Source organism: Lepisosteus oculatus, chromosome 10 (assembly GCF_040954835.1).
Source record: "Lepisosteus oculatus isolate fLepOcu1 chromosome 10, fLepOcu1.hap2, whole genome shotgun sequence".
Classification (NCBI taxonomy): Eukaryota; Metazoa; Chordata; class Actinopteri; order Semionotiformes; family Lepisosteidae; genus Lepisosteus; species Lepisosteus oculatus.
Genome location: NC_090705.1, coordinates 6,713,366 through 6,739,991, shown reverse-complemented (window position 1 = coordinate 6,739,991; position 26,626 = coordinate 6,713,366). Strand labels below are relative to the sequence as shown.

The window sequence follows — 26,626 nt, the reverse complement described above, 5'->3', positions numbered from 1 at the left end:
CTGTTATCCTAGACCCGCAGTATTTCTGCATAAATTCCCAAACTTCTCCCACTTCTCGGTCAGCCAATGAAAAACAACCATACCAGTCCTTGTGATCTGTTCATTTCTCTTCACTTTGTCCATAAAGCTCAATCTGATGATTGTTAACAGACTGCTTCTGTGCGGGAAGGATTGTTTCTAGGATCATGCACACTAAAGGAAATCAATGGTAAACGATTTCAATTTGCATCTCTCAGATCTCTACAGATACACTTTTCTTTTACATTGTATTTTTTTACAGGGAGGAAGAAGTAGTATTCAGAAACTATTCATAACTGAAAATGCTTCAGATGCTGAACAATACATAATAACCTTTTAATGTTTTAATATTTACGGTGTCTTTTGTTTTCCATAGCAATGTGTCTGCATAATGTACTTGATTATTCTCTTTAACTGTTAGTCTGCACATAAAGGAATAAATGCAGTCTACACTTCTTTCCTTCGGAAACATTCATGGTATGTACACACAGCAGTAATTCTCAGAGAAGAAGAGAGATATAATTTTAAATCTGAAGGTTGTGGCAATGTGAAAGGGAATTGAAGGTTATCATACTTCCCCGGAAAAATAGAAGAGTATTGAATGGCCATATACATGGTCCACAGGTATTTCATCCATTAAAAATGGATAGGGATTACTATGCACAATCGGAAGGAAGAGATCCAATTGCTTCATGACATATAGACTCTGTTAGTGATTACTTGTAAAGTAATTAGTGAAAGCAAGGCTGCTGATTAATTTTAAATCAGATACAACATTACTTGATGAACAAACAAAAAGCAGAAGGGAGAATGGGTTTCTAAAGGTTATGTGGACACACATGAATTTCCTCAGGGATTCACGGTGCTGAAGAATTAGTTGCAGGTTAGTGATTAAAATGCACAGTATAGGTTTGACTGAATGAATGGAAACATAACTGCAAAGTCTACCGTTGTGTTCTAAAATGAGCAGAGAGATTTTGTGGTGCAGATGTTCGAAGCCAAGATTTAAATACCATGTAATGACAAGAGGATGATTCAGAGTAAATAATCTTCGATGGAAGAATAGAAGGAAACATATTTTGTACATCTGCTGGAAAAGAACACTTATCTTGGCCCAAGCAGGGCATAATTCCGTTGTATTCAATAACAATGTGTTCGGCATGTTCCTGAATCTGACACCACAGTTTGTGTGATTACTATGCTTTTGTAGCTTACGATAAGGTGAAATTAATTTTTTTACAAATTCAAAAGTATATACACATAATCAAATAAATTAATTTGGCAAGGTCAGGGAATTTGAGCAGACAAACATGGTGATGATTTCTGTAGATACAGTATGTGGGTTTCTGTTACATCAGAAATAAAATATATGAATATTTAGGCATTTTAATTTAGGTACATAGGTATATAGGTAGAGTAGCCCGGATTACACATATAGGCATGTCAAGTGTTTCCGAGGTGGTTATTTTATGACTATATGTTCCAGTGTTTTGTGTTTAATTAACGCAACTGGGGGGTGAAAACACTTTACACCAAGCAATTTCTGGGCGCAAACTACATAGCATAGCGTATGCACTTTGCACTGTGGTATCAGGGGAAGGGTTTCATGAAAAAAATACAACTACAATACTGACACAGGAGAAAAAAATCGGCCAGCTAGGGGAAAGATCTGACATAAATTATTGTGACCATATTCCCACTCATGCTTTTATTTAGATTTAGATATATTTACTCATTGTATTATGTTAATGGTTAAATTTACAGCACATACAGTATAATTTTACACTGGAGCGTTGTAGCCACAATACTGCTATAGACATCATAGCAGTTCAATCAGAAATTAATAACACTGTCACCATTGCTTCCACTACTACTACTAAAAATAATAACAAAAAGAAGATTCAACACATTAAAAAACCTTCACTTTCTCACATTATACAGCATTAATCAATTGACACTTTTCAGTTGCATATTTAGTTTCTATGGTATTATTGTACACTTTATAATTATTACAAAATAAAGCTTACTTTAGTTACAAGCAAGAGCTGGAGGTGATTCCTCTGGGGCGCTGCAAATAGAAAACAAATACACTAATATAATACACAGTGCTATACATATGGCTAATATCCATATGCAGTGCATATACTGTGTCTTATTGAAATATACTTTATATCATATGATACACTTTATAGTCCATACAGTTGTTTATACTTTGTAGAAGCTGAGCTCCAAGTGTTTCATTTGTTCGTATTTGTTCCTAACTTTGTTTGATATGCAGTTGCTGCTCATTTGAAGACTACAAGTACACTACTGAGTGGCTCCTAAGCAGGACCAGACACAGACCGAAGATTGCAGTTATCTGTGGATCTGGACTGGGACTTCTTGCCGATTCAGCCACTGACCAGCAGTCCTTCCTTTACAAAGATATTCCCAATTTCCCCATGAGCACTGGTGAGCAGAAGAAAACAATGTGTTACTTTGAGGTTTTAAAGGAAATCTTGCCAGCGTTATCTGAAAGAGAATTCAGTTAACTCACTTTTCATGATATAACATGGGACTCTCCTATTAAATAGCTTTACATATATAGTATAGTAGAAGTAATATGTTTCAGTTGAATTATATGTACTGTAGATATACTATATGTTTATTGCATAATAAATATACCGAATATTCTATATATATACTAAATTTTATAATAATAATTAATTATATTTATATAGCGCTTTTCTGGACACTCCACTCGAAGTGCTTTACAGGTAATGGGGACCCCCCTCCACCACCACCAATGTGCAGCCCCACCTGGATGATGCGACGGCAGCCATAGTGCGCCAGAACACTCACCACACACCAGCTCCCAGTGGGGAGGAGAACAGAGTGTTGAAGCTAATTCAGAGATGGGGATTATTAGGAGGCCAATTTATTACATGAAATGAATGTAAGGTTTAAAAAGAAGACCAGACTATTTCGTGGAAGTGGAATGTAAGATATTCCAGCCAGCTCACTGCTTGGAGAAGCAGGTTGCCATGACATACAGTACACGTATTGTATGCCAGTGTTTCCCCACACATCATCCTACTTGTCTTACACTACATCGTTCACCTGCTTTATTTTCCAGGAGTGATCCAGCAGGCATAACCCTCAATGTCATATCAAATAGTGTCATAGCACTGTGCTGGCAGATCTACCTTCAGCTCAGCTCCATTTCCAAACTGGCATGACACTGAAATACTGTCTGATATCATTTACAGGGGGCAGTACATAAAATGCATCTGTTACCCACACTGGGCACATGTACAGTAGCTCATCTTCCTTGGGTAGTAAACGACAGGTCCATGTGTAAATGCAAACCGGGTATTATTTACTTTCTTACCAGGTTTTATTTTACATATAGTACAGTATGTTATTCTACAATGTTGTTTAGCTACAAGAGACAGAGGGATAGAAAAACTGTAGTATAAATAATAAAGAACTCAAATGTCAACATGAAAAATGTCAACATTTTCAGCATGCTGTTAAAATATGTAAGATATAAGTGTACAACTAATTCCAGTGCTAATGTGGATTTATAATAGAAACCACGGAAAAAAATAACCACTGGACAATCAATTCTTTATGTTTCTGAGTCACCTGAGTTTGGATACTTTGGCATTTACATTATCTCAACAGTTAACAATAAAAGCTATTAAAACTATACTATTATATACAGTACATGTGTATAGGCTAATGCATAATGCTGTTTATTATGAACACTATGTACGTGCAGATCTGTCATTATCATTCAATAATGCATTATCCTTGTTGGATCCAGTGCAATCTGCAAACTGCCATAACGTCAGTGTAATCAGAGAACAATCTGAATCTAAGCAGCATCTTACTCCTCATGTTAACTATAAATGATATTTTGAAAATGTGAAATAAGGAAAGCAGTTACTAGAATCAGCAAATTGAGCCAACAATAGAACTAACATTACCTTTTCTAATATGGTTTGATAAAATACTAATGGCATTATGAATAGTAGATTCATAATCTTTCAAACGTTTATTTGTGGTCGTTAAATGTAGCAGTTAACTATTGTAATAGTAAATACTCAAATTGAAATCTCCTAAATGTTCAATATATGAATGTATATATATGTGAAAATAATTAAAATTATTGGGTTATTTCTCATGTAAATTTTATTTGCAACCCATAAATGAGGTAGGGATGCCCATAAGGTTGCCAGTTAGGGGCTGGTAAGCACACCTTTAGCTTATACTGTCCTTATAGTGTTACTGTATATTATACTTATAGTGTTCATTCAGTTGCAAGCTAATCAGCTGGAGTCTGTCTGGAATGCCAGGAATCTCTAAGTGTAAAAATCAGAGAAGCACATACCTGTGAAGGCATCATAGACCTGTCACAAGAAAGACACTGAACAAACAACAGTTTTAAAATCAGTTTTGGTGGAAGCAGATCATAGTTTACCCACAATGTTAAATTATGCACTGGTTTTAGTCTATCACAGTCTATAGCTGACTGTCAGTACACGTGAATGTTTTCAAGGAGCAGTGTATGTCATTGTTTTTTTTTTTTAGCTGTTACTCATTCTCTAACTGAGAATATTTAATATTTAGATAATAATAAGTCTGAACAATAAACCTAGTTATTAGTATTACGATCCTGAACTATCAGTTTGTTTAATCTCATTCCGGAGGTCAGTTTTGAGTATTATATTATTGACTATGTAGAAAAGTTCAGAACTTAGAAGGTCACATTCAGGATGCTCAAGACTGCTCAAGAGTCTGCTGATTCTTTGAGTAATGTAATTTGTATGATGCTGCACACTCATTTTAACACCTGATTCCCACACAAATAAAGGCCCTCTCAATCACAGTACAGCAAATGACATATCTGGAGTTATTAATACTAATAAAAGACCAGTCTTCTAAGACAATGAAATGGTCAAAGTTTTATCATATAAAGCTCAGATTCAAGATAAAAAATCTGGTAGCCTGTATTAATTGGCTGTTTGATGTAAAAAACAATATTCAGCTTAGGTTTTATGTTACTCATAAATGCAAGCTTAGATTAATGATGTTCTTTCGTCAAACACTAATAATTGCAGGTAATTTATAACATTTTGTTTTGATGTTAATAAAAGCTGGTCTGGAAAATAGCATGGGGCTTTGTGTTCCAATCTGTAATACAATCTGCTTATAATCCTTCATTTGTCACCCAGGCTTGTCAGTTAAGAGAGGTTTATCGTCAAACTCATGGTAAACCCTTTCAATTGCAAAAGAAAAACTTTTGTTTTGTTTATTTTTGGCCTTATTATATCAGGGCTAAGGCACTAAAATATTCACTGCTTTATCACAATAGTATTATCCTTAACTGATAATATGGAAGCTGTGGATCAATAGTCCACTTTCCACAGAAATTCATCCCAATTCTTCAGGAGTAAAAGATTAATACAACATAAAATATATTTTATAACAATCAATGTAGAAAACATTCCAATTAAATTACCAAAAATATATAAATGAAAATATGTTAATATTTATTCAATTTCAACATTTCATTATTCTCCACAAGAAAAAACAAATATTATTTGCCAGTTAATTATACAAAGCTTGATTAGCACGGCTTTCCAATCAAGGAGAATAATCCTCAGACATTCAATGGGAGTTTCCTTCTGTATTAAATGTGTGATACTTAGGTTTAAATTTAAAAATCAAGGCCTCTCTCTAGAGAGGAACTTGGGAAAGTCAGTATTTACATGTTAAAATGCTGTATTGTGGTAAACGATTAAATACTTTAAACAATTATTTTAAGAAAATTAAGATTTGATTTTTGCAGTTGTTTTGTCATCATTACTGGTGTTAATTTTCTTTCTAGAAGCCCCCGAGATTTTTGAGTCATGGTTTTGCTACAAAGATGAGTCATTGTTTTGCTATAAAGAATTAATTCACTTCATCTCATAATACACAAAGTGGGTTTATATTTTTTGTCACTTTAAACCGTTATAGGATTGGAGATCTTATTTCTGGATTAAAAACAAAGCCAGGTTTGCACTAAAGTAATTTTTTGAAAGCTGTTCTTTGCTTTGGTCTAATTTGTACGCCACAAATGTTCACATTGCATGGACTTGATCAGGCTCCCCAACCCTGGTGTTGGATGACAAGTACAATATGTGGGCCAGGTTTCCAGGGCTCTTTGAAGGACCAGGGCTGTGCTGGGAGAAGTTAGTAAAACTGGTCAAATCAAGCCAATAATAAACTGATCTGGATTATGAAGAGACTGAAAACCTGTAGACACACCAGAATCAAGATCGGAGACCCCTGCTCTACAGTACATAGTACATAGTGTAGGAAATACTAAATGTATATAAAATTGTAAATTTAGATATGGAATGCACAGTTGTATGGTCTATAAATTTAGTAATTTAATTTCAGAAGATTTTTCATTCAGTTTCCTCTTGTTGCTATCTAACAATTCCATGTTTTTTTGTAAATGAATTGTGCTCTGTGATTTTACATGAACAAAACAGCAAGGCTTTGTGCTGAGATTTCTCTCACCCCTTGTCCAGTAATGGCGCACCAGACCCTCTCATTTGCCACACAATTTATCACAAGACGAATTGCCTCCGTGCTCGTGCAGGCACAGTGATTAAAAGTTAACTGAAAATGGCACTGAAACAAATGGAACGAAGGAAATGGATTTCAACATTTTGCAGATACACCTTAGAGTCGATTAGACAGATAGCACCTGGTTTGTCAGACCAGCAACACTAAGCTACGGCGCCTAATGGAAAAGAGCTGATCTTTCTGTGGGTCATTTTTATTCAACACAGTCGTGTTTTCCTCTGATGCAGTCACAATTTCTGCATTAGCTCCATAGTCATTACATTAGTTTATAACATTTAGTGTAATGTGTGCATTTTGTTGGTTGAAAAATATGAATGCATGTCCATAATGCATACTGTAGGTCTGTATGACCATATGAATGTATTGTATGTGTGCCCTATGTCTAATAGAAAGGATCAGGCTGCTGCTGTAATAAGCCTGCCTTTTGAAGTGCCAAACAGGATTCAATGCCCCTGCTTGAACTGCCTGGTCTTCCAGTGTTAGATGGGGCTTAGCAGTGGGTGCTGTCACTAAATTGTGCTGCACAATGCAGGGGGCTGCTGTTGCCGTGCCTGCTGAGCCAGGGTTAGGGCACTCTGTACATTGGCTTCTCGCTCTTTCATTTTCATACACCTGAATTTTCTCCATGATAGAGTTAGGTTTTGCACGTCTGGCAAACCGAATTGCTTTCTGAACGCCAAGGATGTCTTTCAGAATCTCTTGAAAGATAATCTGGCATGAAATCGGTGAACCTATAGTCATGTGCTGACAAAGGCTGCTTCCACAGTTTGACCTTTGTCCAGCCTGATCTTGCAAAACACCACATGATGAAACTGTATTGCATTTTCACTGCAAACTCTTTTCTGCTTACATCCCCAATACGCGCATTCCCAAGATGCACAATTTCTGTCTGCTTTATGCTCAGAACTGTCCACTTGCCAATAAACGTCCCTCTGATGATTGGTTGTGAAAGAAAGCCCCTGGTACTACGACTTTCAACTGGACAGCACTTTAAGAGCATCTCCAGTCTTGACTTTGTGCACATGCATTGCAAACAGATTGCAAGCCATTCACTGCTGCATCCATGCAACAGGTCTTGACATAAAAAAGAATCATCATAAAACTTAACAACTATCCAAGCCTTTTATTATGGCAATATAAAATCCATTTGCATTTTTCAATTCAAAGAGCTGATGAAGCACACAGATTTTTAATCTCTAGTTTTTTTTTCTGCATATCACACACAAGCTGAATTAAATGGTCTGGTCATATCAGTGAGTGCAAGAAAAAAAGGTCTTTTTCACTACCTGTAAAATGGCATTGCAAATCAAATCAGTATAATTCTACTGCAAATGGTTTTGGAATGCAGAACTTGAGTAATTAAAATAACCCGCCTTCATATTCTTGATCCCTTCGTAATGCTTTGAAAAGATAAACTGTACAAAAATAACAGGAAATTTCCTTTCCAATTTTGATTCGTTTCATTTGTTGTGCCATTGAAATGGTAAATCAAGTTCTGCAAGTAATTTTTCAAGATCATAAAACTTTGGTATGGTAAATTGTATTTCTCTTAGTTATCCTTTTATGACTGAAAGTTTTTTTTCTGCAATGTTTGGAAGAATGCCAGTTTTTCATACAGTTAACATTAACCTGAACTCTCCAGCAGTAACTTGTCTTCTATGCCATTTCATTATTTGTAAAAAATTAATAAACAATTGTTGATGCAGTTAAAAACTGTTTTCTAAAAATGAATTTCTGTCTACACACAGCAGTTTAAATATCAGATGGATTTTTTTTATGTCTCATGTAATGTTTTGTTTTATTATTGGTGCTAACGGTTTAATAATTGTAATAATAGACATGTATACTGTACTGTATATCATCTGTCTTATCGTACTTAACACCCCTGTCTACTTTATACACAAAATTTCAAAATTCCCTGGAACATTTCAATATTTTAATGACCTTAAACAAATGCATATTTATCACTTCCTTTTTGTCCTTCTTCAGGCTGGCCACAAGGTACATTTATAGCAAGGATAACTTGAGATAAACCCTTGTACAGCTACAAAACATAGCAGGCAAGCAGGCCGAAAATCCTTGCAAAACTACAGACCATAACTTGTACTTTGGCTAAAGAAGTCAGATTTCTGAGCTGTAAGCAACTGGGTTTTATTCATGGTGTTGTTATCAGCTAGTAACGATTGTGACATCTGTGCATAAAAACAATTATTAGTGTAAAAATATTTTTAGAGGGACTTAGGGGCAGGATTGACATTAGGATTAGGATTGGGTAATTATTAAATCAGATACTTATCTTTGTAATAGTAAAAAAAACTAAATGCATTCAACGTTTATCGCAATAATTATTTTTAATTCAATGACAGAATAACTTTATTTCTCTTTATTTCAATTGGGAATTGCGGCATAATACATATTCTTGTAAACTCTGTTCAACAGCTCAAGAAAAGAAACTCTGATACGGAAATTTTGGAATGCACTCTATTGCAAATTAAAGCTCTGAATGTTTTGTTAAATAACAATGTAAGCACTTTGATATGCAATCCCATTACGTGCATGCCATATGCTCTGTGTATTCTTTTACAGTTCCTGGCCATGAAGGGTGCCTTGTGTTTGGGAATCTAAATGATAAAACATGTGTCTTCATGCAAGGCCGATTTCACCTTTACGAAGGATATTCATTGTGTAAGGTAAGATACCCAAGATGTCAGCTTTGGCTGTGCTCTTTCTAGGGTTTGTGCTAGGGTGAGTTTTATGGCTGCAATAGGATTACAGTTTAAGTTTGGTTTCTTTCATACTTGGATTCTAGTGATGTTGTTGGAACAGACTGGCAGAATCATGGTTATGGTTGCATTTGGGGTGATTATACATCGATATTAGTCTTGGTTAACAATGGTCACTTGATGAACTTACTGTGCTGAAAACAGAACTTGACTTTATCTTTGAAATTTTAACCTAATTTAATTCAAATGTCTACACCCCTTGTTGAAACCCAGTGTAACTACAGTATATGTATCAGTGGGATTCCTCAGTTTATAACTAATGCCATCAGAGGGGGAACTGCTCATTTGTAACAATATTATACTCCATCCACAAAATACTCATAAAAAATAATTACACTGATACATTATATGCTGATACACCATTAATGGCTTAATTAACGATGTCACAAAATCTAGATACCTTATGAACAAATGTTATAATACATCCTGCCACAATTACATAATTAATTTAAACTACACAACTGTGATTAATAAGTGGCTGCAGAGCCTAGTTTATTCTTCTTTTCATTAATATACTACTACCAGTGTATTACTGTATATGCTAATGTTTTCAGTAATTAAATGCAGGATTTTCTTTACAATGCAGTTCAAGAGTAAAGCTTTGTATTGCTTTCTAATGCTACAGAAGGCTATTTCAATAATATTTCTTTCACATCACGTCTTTGGTCTTAATAAATTATTTTTAGCACCTTTTATTCTTAATCCTTAAGCAGAGAGTACACTGACTGTATAAAGCCTGATACTTGTTTGTTTTATCACAATCTTACCCTTCAATAACAATAGCTGTTGACCTGCAGAGGAAAGGGGTGCCAATTTGTCAGAGCATCGCAAGCCTACTGCCTTAGGCCTTGAAAGTAATTTATCAAGGACAAGTGAATCTGTGGAAAGGTTCTCAGATTTATAAAACAGAAAAGATCTGACATCTATTGCATGGAACATTAACTTTATCTGTCACTATTAAAATCTTCCAAGTATGATGATAAAAAAAAAACATAACTAGAACTGCTGATTCTGAAAAAGACAGTAGAGCTCTGTACTGAAAAGACCGCATTGTCTGGCCTCATTGAAACAGCATTTGCACTTTTATCCCAGTAATAATTTCAGACTTGCTAATTGATCAATTGTTGGCTCTTAAAATTGAAAATCTATTAGATTAAGATTTAAGTGAATGTATGCTGTACATGAGTCTTTTATTCAAATTATATATTCAACCAAAGGATTGTTGATTTCTTCATTCCAACCATATTTTTAATAAAATCTACAGTAAGTATCTGTATTTATAATCTGAAAACAATGTACTATGTTAATTGTGCACAATTAACATGTTCCTGTTTCTGTGAAACTGCTGATACATGAAATCTGATATAATTTTTTTTATAATTCTACCGAAGTCAGATCCCACTTGATTCCTAAATATTTTACTTAATTTTAACAAATACAAGAACATAAGACTGTTTACAAACAGAAGGCCCATCCAGCCCATTTGGTAGTCAGTATCTCATTGAATGGAATATCTCAATGATCAAGTATCTTCAGGAGCATGACTGGGTTCAGATCATGTCAGTTCCAGTGATGAGGGGTAATTTTTTTAATGTAAGGAATATAGTACAAGGTTTAGAGTGTGAAAAGCAAAAACTATAGGGTTTTCTTTAACATTTTTCACACATTTCAAAGGACCCATTTAATTGAGGAACCATAAGGCTGTTTCTCTAAAGCAGTAGAATATTGCCAACAGAATAAAGCTTTTCACACTCTAAACCTTGTACTATATTCCTTACATCTATTTGTAACACAATACATATAGAATACATGTATTTGGTTCAGATCATGTCAGTTCCAGTGATGAGGGGTAATTTTTTTAATGTAAGGAATGTAAGGAATATCTATTTGTATATCTATGCGCTGAAATCATCTGTCACTCGTTGCATTGAGGATCTGCAATTTGCTCTAGGACCTAAGAAATCAAACTTTCCCCGGCATAAAGGTATTCTCTGCATGATTACACTGTTGAAAACACTGGTATTAACAGGCCACCTGTTCTATTTCCACATGGAAATCAGGAATTCTGCTCAGGAAAGTACCAATTTCACTGGTCATTTTTAACACCATTAACACCAAAGACCTCAAAGTAAGAGCCCAATAGGTAATATGAGACTAAACATCTGTTGCCACCAGTTTTTTTAAGTGCTTCATGTTCACTGACATGATTTTTCAGTAAATACTGATCACGTCTGTGAAAGTGTATCCGCAATCTTATTCAACGATCATCAACAGTCATACAGTACATTTATAAACGTACTTATTTGCTGCAAATCCCCATTACATTAAAGGATATAGAATTGTGGACTACTATCTGCAAAAGATACAAAAACTTTATGAAAACTACTTTGTATCACATTACTGCGTAAGATAACTATGTACTTAATGACAAAATGTAATTGTCCTTTCCTTCAAAGGCAGAATTCTGGAAATATGAGCAAAGCTAGTCTTGGTTTACAGTAATTCTTGAGCCTATGATTAAAGTAATAGTTGAGCTTATAGTTTTTCATGCTTTACTGTCTCGAAATCTGTAACCGAATATATCAAAGTGTTATCTGGAAGAGCATAAATACCTGATATTTGTTTTTTTTTGCAAATGACATATTTTATTGATGAGGAACAATCTATAGCAGATTATTTCATTTTTAATATTTACAGGACTCAAGGGTTAATGCTAAGCCAAAAGACAGTTGGTTACGTTAAAGGCACAATTACGATAGTACAGTTTTTGTTTTTAAATCATAGGTGACTCAACAACCTGTAGAGAGAAAGAAAATGTAATGAAGATTACCATGCACATCTCCATTACATTTATTATTCTTGATGTGCAAGTAAACACAATCTTTGTTTTTCATTCCTTAAAAGCATTTATAAAAATTCTGAAGAAAAGTAAAGAACAATAGCAGTGATCCTGCAAAAAAAGCTTACCTAGTGTGTAAATAATTTAAAAAGTAGTAAAATATTAATGCCATAGTAGGTTATGTAACTGGCAAACATTGAAATGTTGAAATCTTGTGCACAGTGGCAAATGTACAGTAAATACAAAGTATTAACATTTAGCAAAGGTTTATGAGAGGTTTCCTTTCATTCCTTTTATGGCATTTCCTACAAAAAGGATACTCTAAACCAAATAATAAATAAAGTGCAATTAATGAACCCATTCTTAGCATAGCTTCATAGCACAGCTACATTTCACTCTGCTGTCCTCCCCATGGTATTTACTCTCTGTTCAGTATACCAATTGTTCTCAAAGTTAATCGGTTAATATTCATGCTCATTTGAGTCAAACAATGCTAAGAAATATTTTATGGACATTACAGTACATGAGGGGATCCCCGTCTTTGTCTTACTTTCTCACCACAAAATAAAAACAGATATCTTAAACTGTAGTAAAAGTTACTGATTATCATGACACATTAGCAAAAATAATCCTACTGTAACATGCACAACAAAACCACCAGGGAGCAGGAGATCAGAAACTAGAATCGACTGCGAGAATCAACTGCAAAATCCATTTAAAAGTTTCTACTTCTTAAAATTGGACTTACAGTACTGAGCACTCATGGCACAGACTGTGAAAAAGTGCATTTGTGACAAGAAAGCAAACTCCAACAGAGAATCTTCGAAAACTTCCTCATAACGAAAGGACAAAGACCCTCTATCTGCCGATATTCCTCACACTGTCAGTTGCTTTCAGAGGGGGCCTGTATCATTGGCTGCTTGTCTCAGTCTCAATACATCAAATAAAGTGGAAAATCAATCTCCAATAAATTTACTTGGTACACACCATATAGATGCAATTTTAGCTACAGACCAACTCCAGTCTCACTGCTGTCTAGTTTGACCACTTTTACAAATGACATGAGGTAGCCCCAAACCATCAGTTCACAAAAATACAATCAATCAAACAAAAAGAAAACAAAAGCAACAGCTTCTGATTACACACGTCATAAAAGAGTCTAGTTTGTCATTAACTAGATTCGCAGTTTTTTTTTATATTGTACATCCAATCTAAATTCTAACATACTGCTCAGACAGACACGTTCCATTCACTTTTATTTTGTTCCGAAACTATTTTTCTAGTTACTGCCATTTTGTCTTCTAAGCGAAAAGGTTAACAGTACAATTTCAATGTTCACACTTGATGGTAGCATGGTACCATTTCCAGTAAGTCACATAATAGCCATGGTACTATGTTTTGCTTTGATAGGCAGATTATTATGTGTGTCTTTCCCTCTGGACACCCCCTGGTATCAGAAAAATTTAGAAGGAAAAAATGTACCAAGAGCAACTGCAGAAGCTACCACAAAGCTACTGGATACCTCAAAATCTTTGGTTTTTGTAGGACAAGGCCTGTTACTGGACTTAGAATTAAGTGTTATTAAAGATTTTTAATCATCTTTCTTTGCCTTGACCAAGAAGCCTGGCAAAGGAATGTGGTCCCTCTGACAAGAGACATTCTAAAGCTGTATCAAAGCTAAACAGAGTAATGATACCTGACTTTTCAAGCCACATGACTGTTAGCAGTCAAGATGTTTACTTATCTCCAAGATGCCAGGCCAAGAAAGTAAAGTGCAGAATTCTGTCCAACACATTCTTTCTGCAACAGAAGAAACCTTGTTCGCAAACCCACTGTTAATTTTGCCATCAACAAAATGGTTAACGAACTACATCCGTTGGAATCTTTCTTTTTATGTTGACATCCTGAATATTCTGGCAGATTCAGAACCAAGCTAAATCCAGAACGAACCACGTTCTCCCCATCTGTCTACCTTGCAGCCAGACCCCAAAAAGACAAATTGTGTGCAGACTGTTTGTAAAGACCGAAGTTCAGCAAGACGCTAACTTCCAATGAGTCCAACGTTGGCCTCGTCTCTTCTGTCAGCATTGGGACCCTCTCAGCACAGAACAGTTGCAAGTCAAATCACAGACCGATCAAGCCCAGCTCTGTCTTACCAGCAGGAAGTTTAACACATCAAGATTGTCGAGTATAAAACTTCTTTATTTACACTTTAATTCTCAAGAGTTGAACTATTATTCAAAAACACATTTGATATTTAGTTCACGGTACTAAATGCATAATTACTTGGATCTGAGAATATAAATATGATGTAATTATGTGACACCGATATGACGATATAGACCATAAAATTTATGTGACAGTCCATGTGTTTAAACTCTGAAGTCATTAACTCTGATCTTTGTAAACCCAGAGTAAATGATCAGTTTTTGATATCACAGTAGATCATTTCAAATATATTTTATTATGTTTTTTTTTTGTTATGCATATTTAGCTCTATATCAATAAATTGTAAATTGTATATTTAGAATCTGTGTGAAACCATAAGTTATTATGTTTGATTGGTACCTAAAAGACATCTAGTACTGTCGCTATTTAATGTTGCAGTTCTGATTGTGACCCCATATCACCTACACATGCACTATGTTGTTGGAAGATAATCTTTCTTTTGCACTTATGTAGTTTATAGTTTTAACCATGGTTAAAACTATTTTGCACATTAACTGTATGAAATAAAATTTAAATAGTCTAAATTAAAATAGTTTACCATGGTAAGTCTACTGTATGTTGAATTTTCACAGGTTTTTATAGGTTTACCATTTAATACCATATTTATGCTATGTGTATGTACCTTTATGTTAGACACTTCAGCAGTGTTTTACAATGAATGCTCTATGCATTTTAGTTTTTTTTTACTGTGCCATCACAATAAATCAGTAACAATAAACAAGGCTCTGCAATTGAAAGATTGTTTCGTTCTTTGCTGCATTTTAACTAGTATAGATTATTGGAGCAGCAAAACATATACCTCTTAAGAGCAAGTGATATTGCTAAATGTGTAGGAAAGTCAAAATAAGCAGCAATATCATTTTAATAATGCAATATTTCACAAAACTATCTTACCGTACTTACCCAACTGAGGCTCATATTAATGACTTCTGTTGTAGTTTGGAAAAGAAACCTGAGGCAGGATTTAAATTAATTTTCTGAAACTGAATTCAGCATCCATATAGAGGAGCAGGTCTGTTTTGCATTTCCTGTTTTATTATCCAGGTATCTAGGAAAGATTTTTAGCAGGGGTTTATTATAATTCTTGCATTATTAGCCCATAGTTTTTCCACTCTTTGAATAAAATCACTCATGCTGTTAAAATGCAGTGAAAGTCCTGCAGTGGCTTTATCTGACTGTTCAGTTTCATACAAAGCAATTTAGCACTGCAAGGAGATTTACTGCAGGTCATTGTAGGCCAAATGTATCACCTCAATGCACAAGAAACATGTTTAACATTCTCAATGTCTACTGTAAAAGCTCCACCAGGCATTGTAAGCTTCACTGGGGAAAAGGGGCTGTTTTCACTTCCTCTATTCTTCATAATTATGGAAAATATTAATTATACACTTTGCCCATCCAGAGGGAGGTCGAGATTGAGCAGCTGGATAAGATATCTGGCATTCAGACTTAGTTACCAATTAGTGCTCTGCGGGTTGATGGCCACTTTCCCTACCTGACTTTTCACTCCATAGTTAATTAGGTTTTCATGAGTCACTGTGCTCTAAAGGACAAAGGGCTTTTACGTTAAACAGAGCTATTCCTGTATGCATACAATAATTACTTACACACTCTTTGCATCCTGGTAGATGCATTATCCTCTTTACAGTTACAGTATATGTAATTGAAACAGATGTTTAAACATTTTTCCACACAATAGGAAATGAAGCAAAAAGGCCCTGCAGGCGTATTGACAAGCTCATGTTAAATTGACAGCAGTTCTAGGTGCTGTATGAGAACATGCAAACACTTACAAATGAGAGGAGGCCATGCAGCTCCCATAGTTCACGAGGTTACCAGTTGCTCTTTGAATCTTATCCAGATGTTTCCTGAAAGAAGTCAAGACGTCATGGCTAGGTAGATAGTTTCAGGCTCTAGCAACTTCCAAAACATCCCCAATGAAGTGTTTTACAACGTAAAATGTCATCTTAGTGTAGCAGTTGCGACTTCCAAGAGAGACATTTGTCAGGGAAACACTATGGGACTTGAGGTGGATGTCTTTTCTGGAGGGGAGAGTAGGGCATTAAAGTGAGGTTCTCTGTGTATTTGAGTTTTTAAAATAACATCACTCTTCAATATAAGTATTTGACCAAAAGAGTCTAATGACAAATAACCTGTTCTGCTCGCTTTAAAATTCTTGCACGTCTGTTTGAATCCTCAACCTGTTGATGTGCACCTGTGTAATTCCAGTGGTAACAAATTACTCTACTGCTTCAGCAACTCATACAACACTGTATTTGTCCTTAGAGATTTCATTTAAGCTCTTCTCTGGTTTTACTCTGCATTTTAATAACTAAAAAGGCAGAAGAATTCTTATAAAAAGACTTGAAACTGAATATGAGGGAATAAGGTGGGGGAATTAGTTAATGTTACACAAATTTGGTTGCACAGTTCTTTAGAAATGGACTCATTTTCTCATTTTCATGCAGCTGGATATATAAGTAGATGGAGCTGGAAAAAGTGAAACACTTCAGCAAAATCTAATCTGATTTAAAATATGTATGAAATAAGGTTTTGAGTATTAAGCATACAAAAAGTCTAATTTTGTGAATATACAGTAGGATTTTGACCATTTCAGTTCGGGCCATTAGTCTTTGTCTTTCCTAGAACTAATAAACTTTTGGAATCACAGGCCGGAGTGGACCTACAGCTGTTGACCGTGCATAGAACTCATAATAAGAAATGCAACAGGTGATTCACGGAAGAAAAAATGCCTATCATATGAATTAAGGTGACAATGTCGAACTCATTTGGGATGTGGAATTACACAAAAATGAAAGGCTATGTAACAGAATGTGATGTTGAACTTCACTCTGGTCTACTACACATTCATGCACCCTGCGCACAAACACGGCTGTTCCCATTGTCCAGGATCGTAGATGAAAACACTGTTTTGCTTTATAATGCTGAGGTACTAACAACAGGAGTACTAGCTTATTTCTGAATTGTGAATCTCTCTAACCAGCCCAATTTCCATGTTTCTTCTATTGACTGCATCAACTCTGTGTAACAGGTTTTTTGTTGATTGTCACATCTGTTCAAGGGGTTTCATCTGTTAGCTGTACCTGTCAGTCTGACAGTTGCTTGACAAGGTATGACATTCCTATTGAGCTGCTCTGTACGGATGCAATGAGCTCATTATTCATACCTGTTCACACCCCCTAAATGTGACAGTTCTGGTAATGGTTTTTCTGAGGAATTCTATATTTATCTCACTGCCGCCCAAGACCTTTTGCTATTATTCCTCAATGGTGCTGCTCCCAGAAATGACTAGTCATATTCACTCATGGGATAAGCATTAGATAATCTCTGTGCAAGAGATCCTTTTAGTGAAGGAGCTGATGAAAAGGTGAGTGAGTGGTGATATACTGGCCCGTGGAAGCCAAAGATAATAATAACAACACTGTTTTTTCAACAGAGTATACCTTTACAAGAATGTTGCAAAAACTGGGATCTTATGAATCTACTGTATGTATATCACTATCTCTCAAAAGATTAATTCTATAATTGCAGAAGGCAGGTGTTCAAGGTAATGTATGTCTTAAATGGTGAACTGGTTTATGAATATAGATAAGGGGTGAATGTTCATATTGGGGTGACTTGATTTGTAGAGTAGCAGAGAGATCGGTATCATGCTCTACATAATTTATCTAACATATTATTTCATAATTTATATTTGATCTAGAATCTAGCTTTTAGACAGTAGCATTGCCACCTTGTATACAGATTTCATTATACCTGTAGATCATTTCCAAGGATTTATTTTTCATTTCTTTGCTTGAACAGCTGTTTATTTTTATTTTGTTGTTGTTTTTTAACCATAGTGCTCAGTTTGGGAATCCCAACAATCAAATTAGTATGTTTAATATTGTATTGATAGGTTTATGTACATAAAACCTCTTGAAATGATAGATTTTGACATTAAATGCCACCAAAAGCTTTGCACACAACAGAATATCAAGACATCCTGTGGTTACATAGAAAAATGTCATATGATATCAATGATTAGAATGATTTCCTTCATTTTAAAATGTTCATAACTGTAGAACACAGGATCATTAAAGAACCAAATTCTATTAACAATCCTGTTTTCAACATCCAGAATTCACCTTCTTGTCTTCCACACAGTGGTAATACGAAAAAGCGTACGTATAAGATATGCATAAGCATACAACATGAATAACTATTTTTCTGTTTGATTTTCAATGATAGGTAACATTTCCTGTGAGAATATTTAAGCTAATGGGAGTGGAGACCATTATTGTAACAAATGCTTCAGGAGGCTTGTGCCAAGACTTCAAAGTAGGCGACATTATGATCATTAAGGACCACATTAACTTGCCAGGCTTTGCTGGTCAACACCCACTGTGTGGGCCAAATGACGAACGGTAGGCACCGTCTGCAATAATGATGACACCTTTAGCATATAAAAAGGAGGCAATCTGGAACTTTCATATGAAATACAAGCAATGCGTAAGGTAGCGTATGTTGTGAAAACATTGTGAATACATCTGTTCACATTTGGTTTTGTTGTTATTGTTGCTGTTACTGGAAGTGGTTTATTAACAGCCTGAGACACCCCTGTCTATGTTTATAATTATGTTAATGCTATTTAGATTCTGAATTTCTTTGATGAAGGCTGACAGTATAATTCTAGTAAATAATTTTCAGTATCTGTGTCAAATGTCCATAAGCTTCAGCCGCTGATTTCCATGGTCATCACTTGCTTATACAACCAATAAACTAAAATACCAAAGAGAGAGGTAAGGTGCAAAATGACGTTTTCCTTAAAATGATCTACCAGAAATAAATGCTCACTCACCAAAGTGTGACAGGACCTGGTCCAGAATCCCATGAAGCGTAGTTCAGGACCCTATGCAGACAGTATAATCCGGAAGTAAGTGGTGAAGGACATCAGGGGAAGGTACAGCAGGATTAGGATGGGTTGACAGACAGGGGGCGGTGACAGCGGTGATCCGGTGCTGGGGGGACATGGCAAAGGCAAACAAGTCCAAACAGTCCTAATGGGGAATCTGGGGCGCAGTCCAGGGTCCAGGAAACGGGAGATCCATCTGAGACGAGACAAACAAGGTTAGAATCCGAAACAGGAATGGGGATTAAAACCAGGGTAACGAGGCCGGGCGCTCCGAGCCCCAGACTCACGGTCAGGACCCCGTGAGGAAGCCTATGCCATCAGGGTCTCTCCTGGACCCGCTGGTAGGCGGCTTCTGGGCGTCCATCTCCCAGTGCTGAGCCAGGAATAGCGAGAGCGCCCGGCTTAAATCATGAGAGACAAACGGGGGGCAGCTGCACATAATCAGCTAAAATACGAAAGGGTCGGAGCGCCCTTAAGAGGAGGGATGACAATCGTGACAAATAGTCTGTGTCAAAAAGCAATACCCCTTTGCACACCCATAGGAATTAATCCTGATCATGTCGTTGAAGGTTTGGAATTCGTTTCCCCTGCATGTCGGATGCCTACAGCAAAGAACTGCGGAAGCTAGCTCTGGATATCTCCGCAGAGCTGGGTTACTCAGACTTCGTAAGAGAAGGTGTATATTGCATGGTGAGTGGCCCCAACTTTGAGACCATCGCTGAAGCACGCATGCTGCACATTCTTGGAAGTGATTCTGTTGGTAAGCACAACGCTCGGAAATATTTGTGGCCAAGTCTTGTGCCATTCTCCTGTCAGGGTCTCCTTCAGTTGAAGTGGTGATGAGAGCAATGGTCATGAAATGAGTAATGGACTGAGCTGGAATGTAACTGAGATCTGGGGCTTGTTATGGTCAAGGAAAGTGATGGAAATCTCACTTTCCTCCAGAAAATTACACATTAACTTCCAGAGACAGTTGACTCGCGTCTCCTTTAAATAAACCATCTGATTGTAGACAATTATTCATCACTGAAACTGCTCTTGGTAAAGTGAGTACCTACAGAAATAAGTTTCCCCTTGGTCAAATACTAAAATCGAATGGTCTGAGGTACCATTCCTATACAGATGATATTCAAACCAATGTTTAGACTAAACCTGATACCAAGGTAGCTGTTTATATATTTCTGTTTTCACATATACATTTCATCGAAATAAAAAGTTATATTCAAAGTTTTTGTGTACATCCGGTGACAGACCTCATAGCTTGGGAAAAGAGCTTGGGAAAATTATTACTATTATTATTATTATTGTAGTTGTTTATTGTTCTTATTTTTCTTCACTAAATCAGAGATTCAAATGCAGGATGCAGTTCAGGTCATGGACTTGTGTAACCTCCAAATAAATATTACCAGAAAGTTTCAGATTACCTTTCAGTGCAGATTCCAAATACAGTAAATATGTTTGTTTTAAAATTGCCAATTTAAACAATTTCACAGTAAAAAGTTTCATTTAAAGATTAAGGATTATAATATTCAAGTATCTAATGTTGTTGCTGAAAAATAGTTGTAATATATTCCTAATCTCTTTGCCTGCTGTGATGTGAGATTCTAGAACTTTTTTTAAACAGGGAATAACTCTCAACTAATGTTTTAGTTTTAGTGAATGTTTCATTATGACATCTCACGGTTAAGGATACTATTAATTGATTTCTCTCTTGAAGACCATCAACAGCTCCAGTCTTTTTTACAGAGTACTGTTTACTGTTCATAAATATATCTACATTGAAACCACATTTGTTTCCTGGTGTATTTCAAAACCAAAAATCCCACAAAACTTTTCATGTTAATCCGACCTTAGAAAAATCAATAAAGAGCTGTTTTTTTCAGAGAATGAGGATTTTAATTTAACATAAAGACAGTAAGACATTATTATTTGGAAATAAATTTATCCAGTCATTACGTATATAGCATACTTGAACTAATATGTTAATACATCAAGCACTTTGAGATGAATGATTTTTTAAAAAGTGTATTATAATCCATCAGTTCATCCAGAAGCATAGTATAATATATGCAATTCTATTTCAATTGAAGCTGTTTTGCCAATACTTGATAATGGATGTACAAGAAAGCCTCTTTCAACAAGGCTGATTCATAGCTGTACTTGAAAGACAATCTGACCTTCTCCAAGCAATTACATTTGTTTCTTCATCACTTTGTCAGAATTCCTTGTGATACAGCCACCTGTGCTAATTAACAAGGCCATAATGCATATAATGCGTTCCAAAGTAAACAATAAAATAAGAAAACCCAAAAATGTTCATCACATATGTTTTCTTGCTATGGGAAAACCATCCCAATTAAGCATTAACAGCAAGCACTGAAATGGCTTTGGCTAACATGTATTGCTTATTAATGATGCAATGGAAGCCCTGTGGTGTGCTTTTCCCATAAAGTTAATTGCCATTTAATTAAAAGCTTTCTTTCTCCATCTCCTGAAGGCATGAGCACGATTCCTGAAGTGACTGTAGCGAAGCACTGTGGGCTACGTGTGTTTGGGCTCTCCCTCATCACCAACAAAGTGTCACTGGATTACAGCAGGGAAGAAAAAGTCAATCATGAAGAAGTCCTTCAGATCAGCAAGACGAGGGCTGAAATGCTGCATAATGTGGTCAACACCCTGATAGCTAAATCCGATCAGATCGATGGGCCAAACAGCAACTAAACCCAAGGGATTTATTCATACTCTATATCCCATGAAATAATTACCACCCCAACCCAATTAATGGGCAAATATGTGATGCTTGGGTTCATGATTAGCTCAAGAGCTTTGCATCAAGCACATTTTCTCAAAAGCCATTAGTTCAATGTTTGCTTCAAAAATGAAAAATTAAACAGAAGAAACGGTCCCACTGTGACACAGGAAAAGCCCAAGGTAATTTGCCAAAATGAAATATCAGAAAACGTTCTGTATCTGGTTAGTAAATTGTAGTTAAGAGTATTTGAGGGAACATGGTTCTAATTTTAACCAAAGTTCTGTTCCTGAAAAATAAAATAATTCATTATAGTTTCCACAGACATCAAACCAGGTCCTAATTGAGAGAATATTCTGGTGTTATTTCAGATTTTATATTTTCCCAAATGTACCTTAATTATTTATCAATTTTACAGTGAAGAAGGCACAGAGCAGGGTGGAAAACCGTGGAATTCTGGATTATGTATGAACGTCTAATGGGTTGATTGAAATGTGATTTTAGTAGCTTCTTATTAGGCCATGAGTGGCACATATGGGGTACTCATTACCAGATGGGTTATTTAAATTGTTTTTTAAAAATTGCCTTCTTATGGAAAGCTATTTCGGGGTAGAAGACTTCCACATGGATTAATCTAAATCTGATCTAGTGACGCTTCTGTCAGTATCTCTCCTGCCACGAGGATGGAATAAAACATTTAGTTATTGGGAACCAGGGACCTTGAGCTCAAAGAAAAACCAGCGCCCTTCCTTTCTTTCCACTGTGAAGTGGAACCCTGGGAGAGAGGGAATGTGCTGGTTCTTGCTAACTGAGATGCCATAGCAGTTTTCCGGAAATTGAAGTGGCAAAAACATCATAAAATGAATCTTGCTGCCTTCATTTACCCGTGAAAATCGGAAATATTTAAGCATCCTTCAAAGATTCAATTAATCAGTGAAACATGCTTCTGTCAAGACCATATGCTCCTCTTCTGTCTGTTATTAATACCTGTGACAAAATTGCCAGTTTCAAAATAATTATTAGTGTTATGAATACTAACACCACACGAAGAACAGTTTTGTAGTTTAATTTGCAAATAGAAAATAAACATATATGGGATGCCTCAAATATCTGCAGAAAGATTTGTATTTACATAAATAATGAGAGTTGATTCAATACTGATTTAAATTAAATTTAGATTTAAAGCAAAGTTTCATATTGAGTTCTTGAAAAGCCTGATGCATAAACTGTCCTTAACATTGATGCTGTTACAAGAATAAAGAAAAAACAGGTGTGTTTGTGTTTTTATTTTCTTATTTTCATATTTTCTCACTTACAGTACCACCAGTATTACTCTGTAGCACAAAACATTTTTCTTGGAAAAAAAATCAAGAGCTTTACTTTCTCATTCATGACATTCTCTTGCCCTTGTGAATCATTATAACCAACAACCTACAGTACAGTATGTGTCCTACTGATTAACGCTGGTGTCTCTAGTCCATTTTCATAGACTTGTGTGTGACAGAGTCAAATTCAAAGTTTTTTAAAGATATGTGTCCTGTGTTTCTGCCTTTTTTCATCACACTTTGTTTTTTATTGTGCTCTAACATGTTGCACCCATTCATTTCCAATCCTTTTACTGATTTATTTCACTATCATTTCCCGGCTGCTTGTAGGGGAGGCTTCTGTAAACATCCATTATCAGAAAGCCATTTATTCTGGAGAGGTAGTTGCAATCTGGAGCTTGTCCCAGAGGAATGGGGCACAGGACAACAGACTTGGAAGAAACATTTTTCACTAGTAATTTGTGCATTTGAGTGCAAACATTTCTTTACACATTTCTTTACAGTTTTGACAACTTTTAATCTAAATTTGGGCTTAAACTTAGCATGTATGATATGGAATATAGATTATGAAATAAACATATAGTATACTGTAAATGCATATAATTCAATTGAAAGAATTCTTCCAAATTTGAACTCACCATATATAGTATGCTTATATGTAAACCTATTTGGGATCCTGTTGAGTGAAAGGAGCTGTACTCTTATGATACACATGGAACACACACAGTGTCTGTACTGCTTTGTCCCTTCACCAGAACTGAAAAACGTACAATATGAAAACGTAATAAATCAGAGAATTGACTACTGTATATGCATTTTCCACAGCCCTTTCAAAATGTTCTAGTTGCATTTCTGTTTATAAAAATGTCTCCACTTTTAAAAATTGTAATTACTTTTCAAGTCATTATCTTGATGGTAAAACGGACCGTTGCACATTACTGTCGGCAGAAATGTACAGAGAGTCATATTTTATTTCCTGCTATGTCTTTCCACAATTTAACTAATAACATAACTACTTCTGTGCCATCCATTTTAACTCATTGGGGTGCCACCAGCATGGAGTTTGTACTGTATGTTTACCCTGTGGTCCCCTGGATTTCTTCCAGGTGCTCCAGTTTCCTCCCACAGTCCAAAGTCTTACTGGTACGTTAAGCTTCTGGGAAAAACTGGCCCTGGTGTGTGAGTTTGTGTTTGTGTCTGCCTTGCGATGGACTGGCGTCCCGCCCGGAGTGTATCCTGCCTTGTGCCTGTTGTTTGCCAGGATAGCCTCTGTTTCCCCCACAATCCTGTATTGGATGAAGCAGTTAGAACATACATGGATGTTCTGTATGCAGCTGCTGTAATAGTGCTTCCTGTCACGGAAGCCGGGTTGGTCTCCCGTGGAGGGTGGTGTTTAGATCCTATGCGAGGCGGCGAATCTGGAAAAGGGACCATAGATTGGGGTCAGGGGAGACACACGAGGTTTATTGGTACTCACAGGAAAGTAGGGAAGTTAGTGCAGGAGTGTCCGAAATCCGAAGACAAACATATCCAAGGAAGTTCAAAGGGAGGTCAGGAAGCAGCCTATACGTCCATTGCCGGGAGATTCATAAGGAGATGCAGACTAACAAGAACACAGACGAGACGAAAATTCCAGGAAGTACGGGGCTCTCTTCCAAGCCCCGGGCTCAGCGGGGCGGGGAACGTAAACAGGCCTGTGCCCTCGGGCTTCCTCCCGAAGCCTGGTGGTAGGCGGGCCATCAGGCCACCGTGTTCCAGAGCTGAGCTCCGAAGGCAGGAAGGAGTAAACTTAAATAGGGGAGCTAAAACAAGGCACACCAGGAAATAATGCAGGTAGTAACTAAAAAGACTAACATAAGGAGGTTGGAGCGCCCTCTGTAGGAGAGGATGGTGACCGTAACACTTCTGGGTTCTCGGAAAGTGTTTCGAACTAAAACTGTATTTTATTTTTTTATGAATAAGCACAGAAACAAACAGCATGTCTAATTTAATAAGTAATCAAAAACTTTACTTACAGTGCCTACCATTTCCAATTTTTTGACTGCCATGAAAGTTGAATTGATCTATTTGAAGATCTGAAAGGACAACACAAACACACAAGAGAACATTTTTTTTCAGCTTCAGCTTAATCGTATCACTCATTTCATTATCTCAACATTGTCTTTTGCAGCTACAGAAAAAGTCAGTATTATAAACATCCTCTTATTAAACAAAATGATGAAATGAAGACTGGCGCCACTTACTTTACCATTATCAGAAAAGCAGACTTTTTTGTTAGGACTGTTTACTTTCATAATGGTCTAATTTAAACATGCCCTAAAGTGATAGAGATGTTATAGGCCCGATACTGCATATGCAAAATGTTTCTATTAACAGCAGAAAAAAATACTACTTTGGAAGGCTGAGAGGTAAATCACACATCTCAGTTATATGTAAGCAAGAATATTTGTAATCAGTTATTTTTTCTACCATACATTTATTTCCTGTAGCAACTTCATTAACAGTAGCAGAAGGATTCAACATGATTTTCTTTAGCTTCCTGACATATTTGGCCAATCCTCTATCCCATCTGTTCGTTCGTTATCCTGCACAGTAAGTGGAAATGTGAATTCAAACGGTTCAGCCTCCTTTATAACTGAGTTTTTTCCAAAGTGTGTCATCTCATTAAACTGAACAGTGTTGCTGTAATTATTAAAACAGTCTTATCACTAGTACACGTTACTGAAATGGCCCCTATCCAGACCAAAATTATTTTTTTAGTCTTCATTTTGCAGCTGTAAAGCAAATTAATTCATTTTTGAATAAATTAACATCCATAACAGGAAATTAACTGATTTCCATAGCCAACATTAAGTAATTGTGTCATCATTTATATTCACAGGGTTGGTACCCATTGTTTTTTACAGCAGAGGACAATTGTAATTATTGGTATAAATTATAAAAAATGTAGCAATGCTGGATAAGCAAAGGGGAACTAATTAAGGTTTACAAAATCAGTATAAATTATTTAAGGATAAAAGTTTTGAGTGTGAGTTTGAATAATGATGTATTTATGCAAAAGAGGAAGGAGAATAATGTACTGATGAAGTAATACAAGTGAGTAATTGTAGGTCTAATTCTAAAACACTTAAAGCTAAAGGTAGC

The 26,626-nt window shown here is 36.0% G+C and overlaps 1 protein-coding gene and 1 long non-coding RNA gene across 2 annotated transcripts; one reads left to right on the top strand and one right to left on the bottom strand.

The window, feature by feature from the left end:
- Positions 1-51: 51 nt before the first annotated feature.
- Positions 52-23,430, top strand: pnp4b (purine nucleoside phosphorylase 4b). The gene is made up of 6 exons (XM_006636130.3): positions 52-208; positions 2,297-2,469; positions 9,229-9,332; positions 18,745-18,920; positions 19,978-20,168; positions 21,906-23,430. Exons 1-6 carry the CDS (start codon positions 186-188, stop codon positions 22,127-22,129), a joined length of 891 nt encoding a protein of 296 aa, XP_006636193.1. The 5' UTR covers positions 52-185; the 3' UTR covers positions 22,130-23,430.
- Positions 16,284-25,238, bottom strand: LOC138241378 (uncharacterized). The gene is made up of 3 exons (XR_011190602.1): positions 24,960-25,238; positions 19,355-19,604; positions 16,284-16,361 (listed from the first exon to the last, which is right to left on the bottom strand). It is a non-coding gene; the product is annotated as an uncharacterized lncRNA (long non-coding RNA).
- Between the last annotated feature and the right edge of the window lie 1,388 nt (positions 25,239-26,626).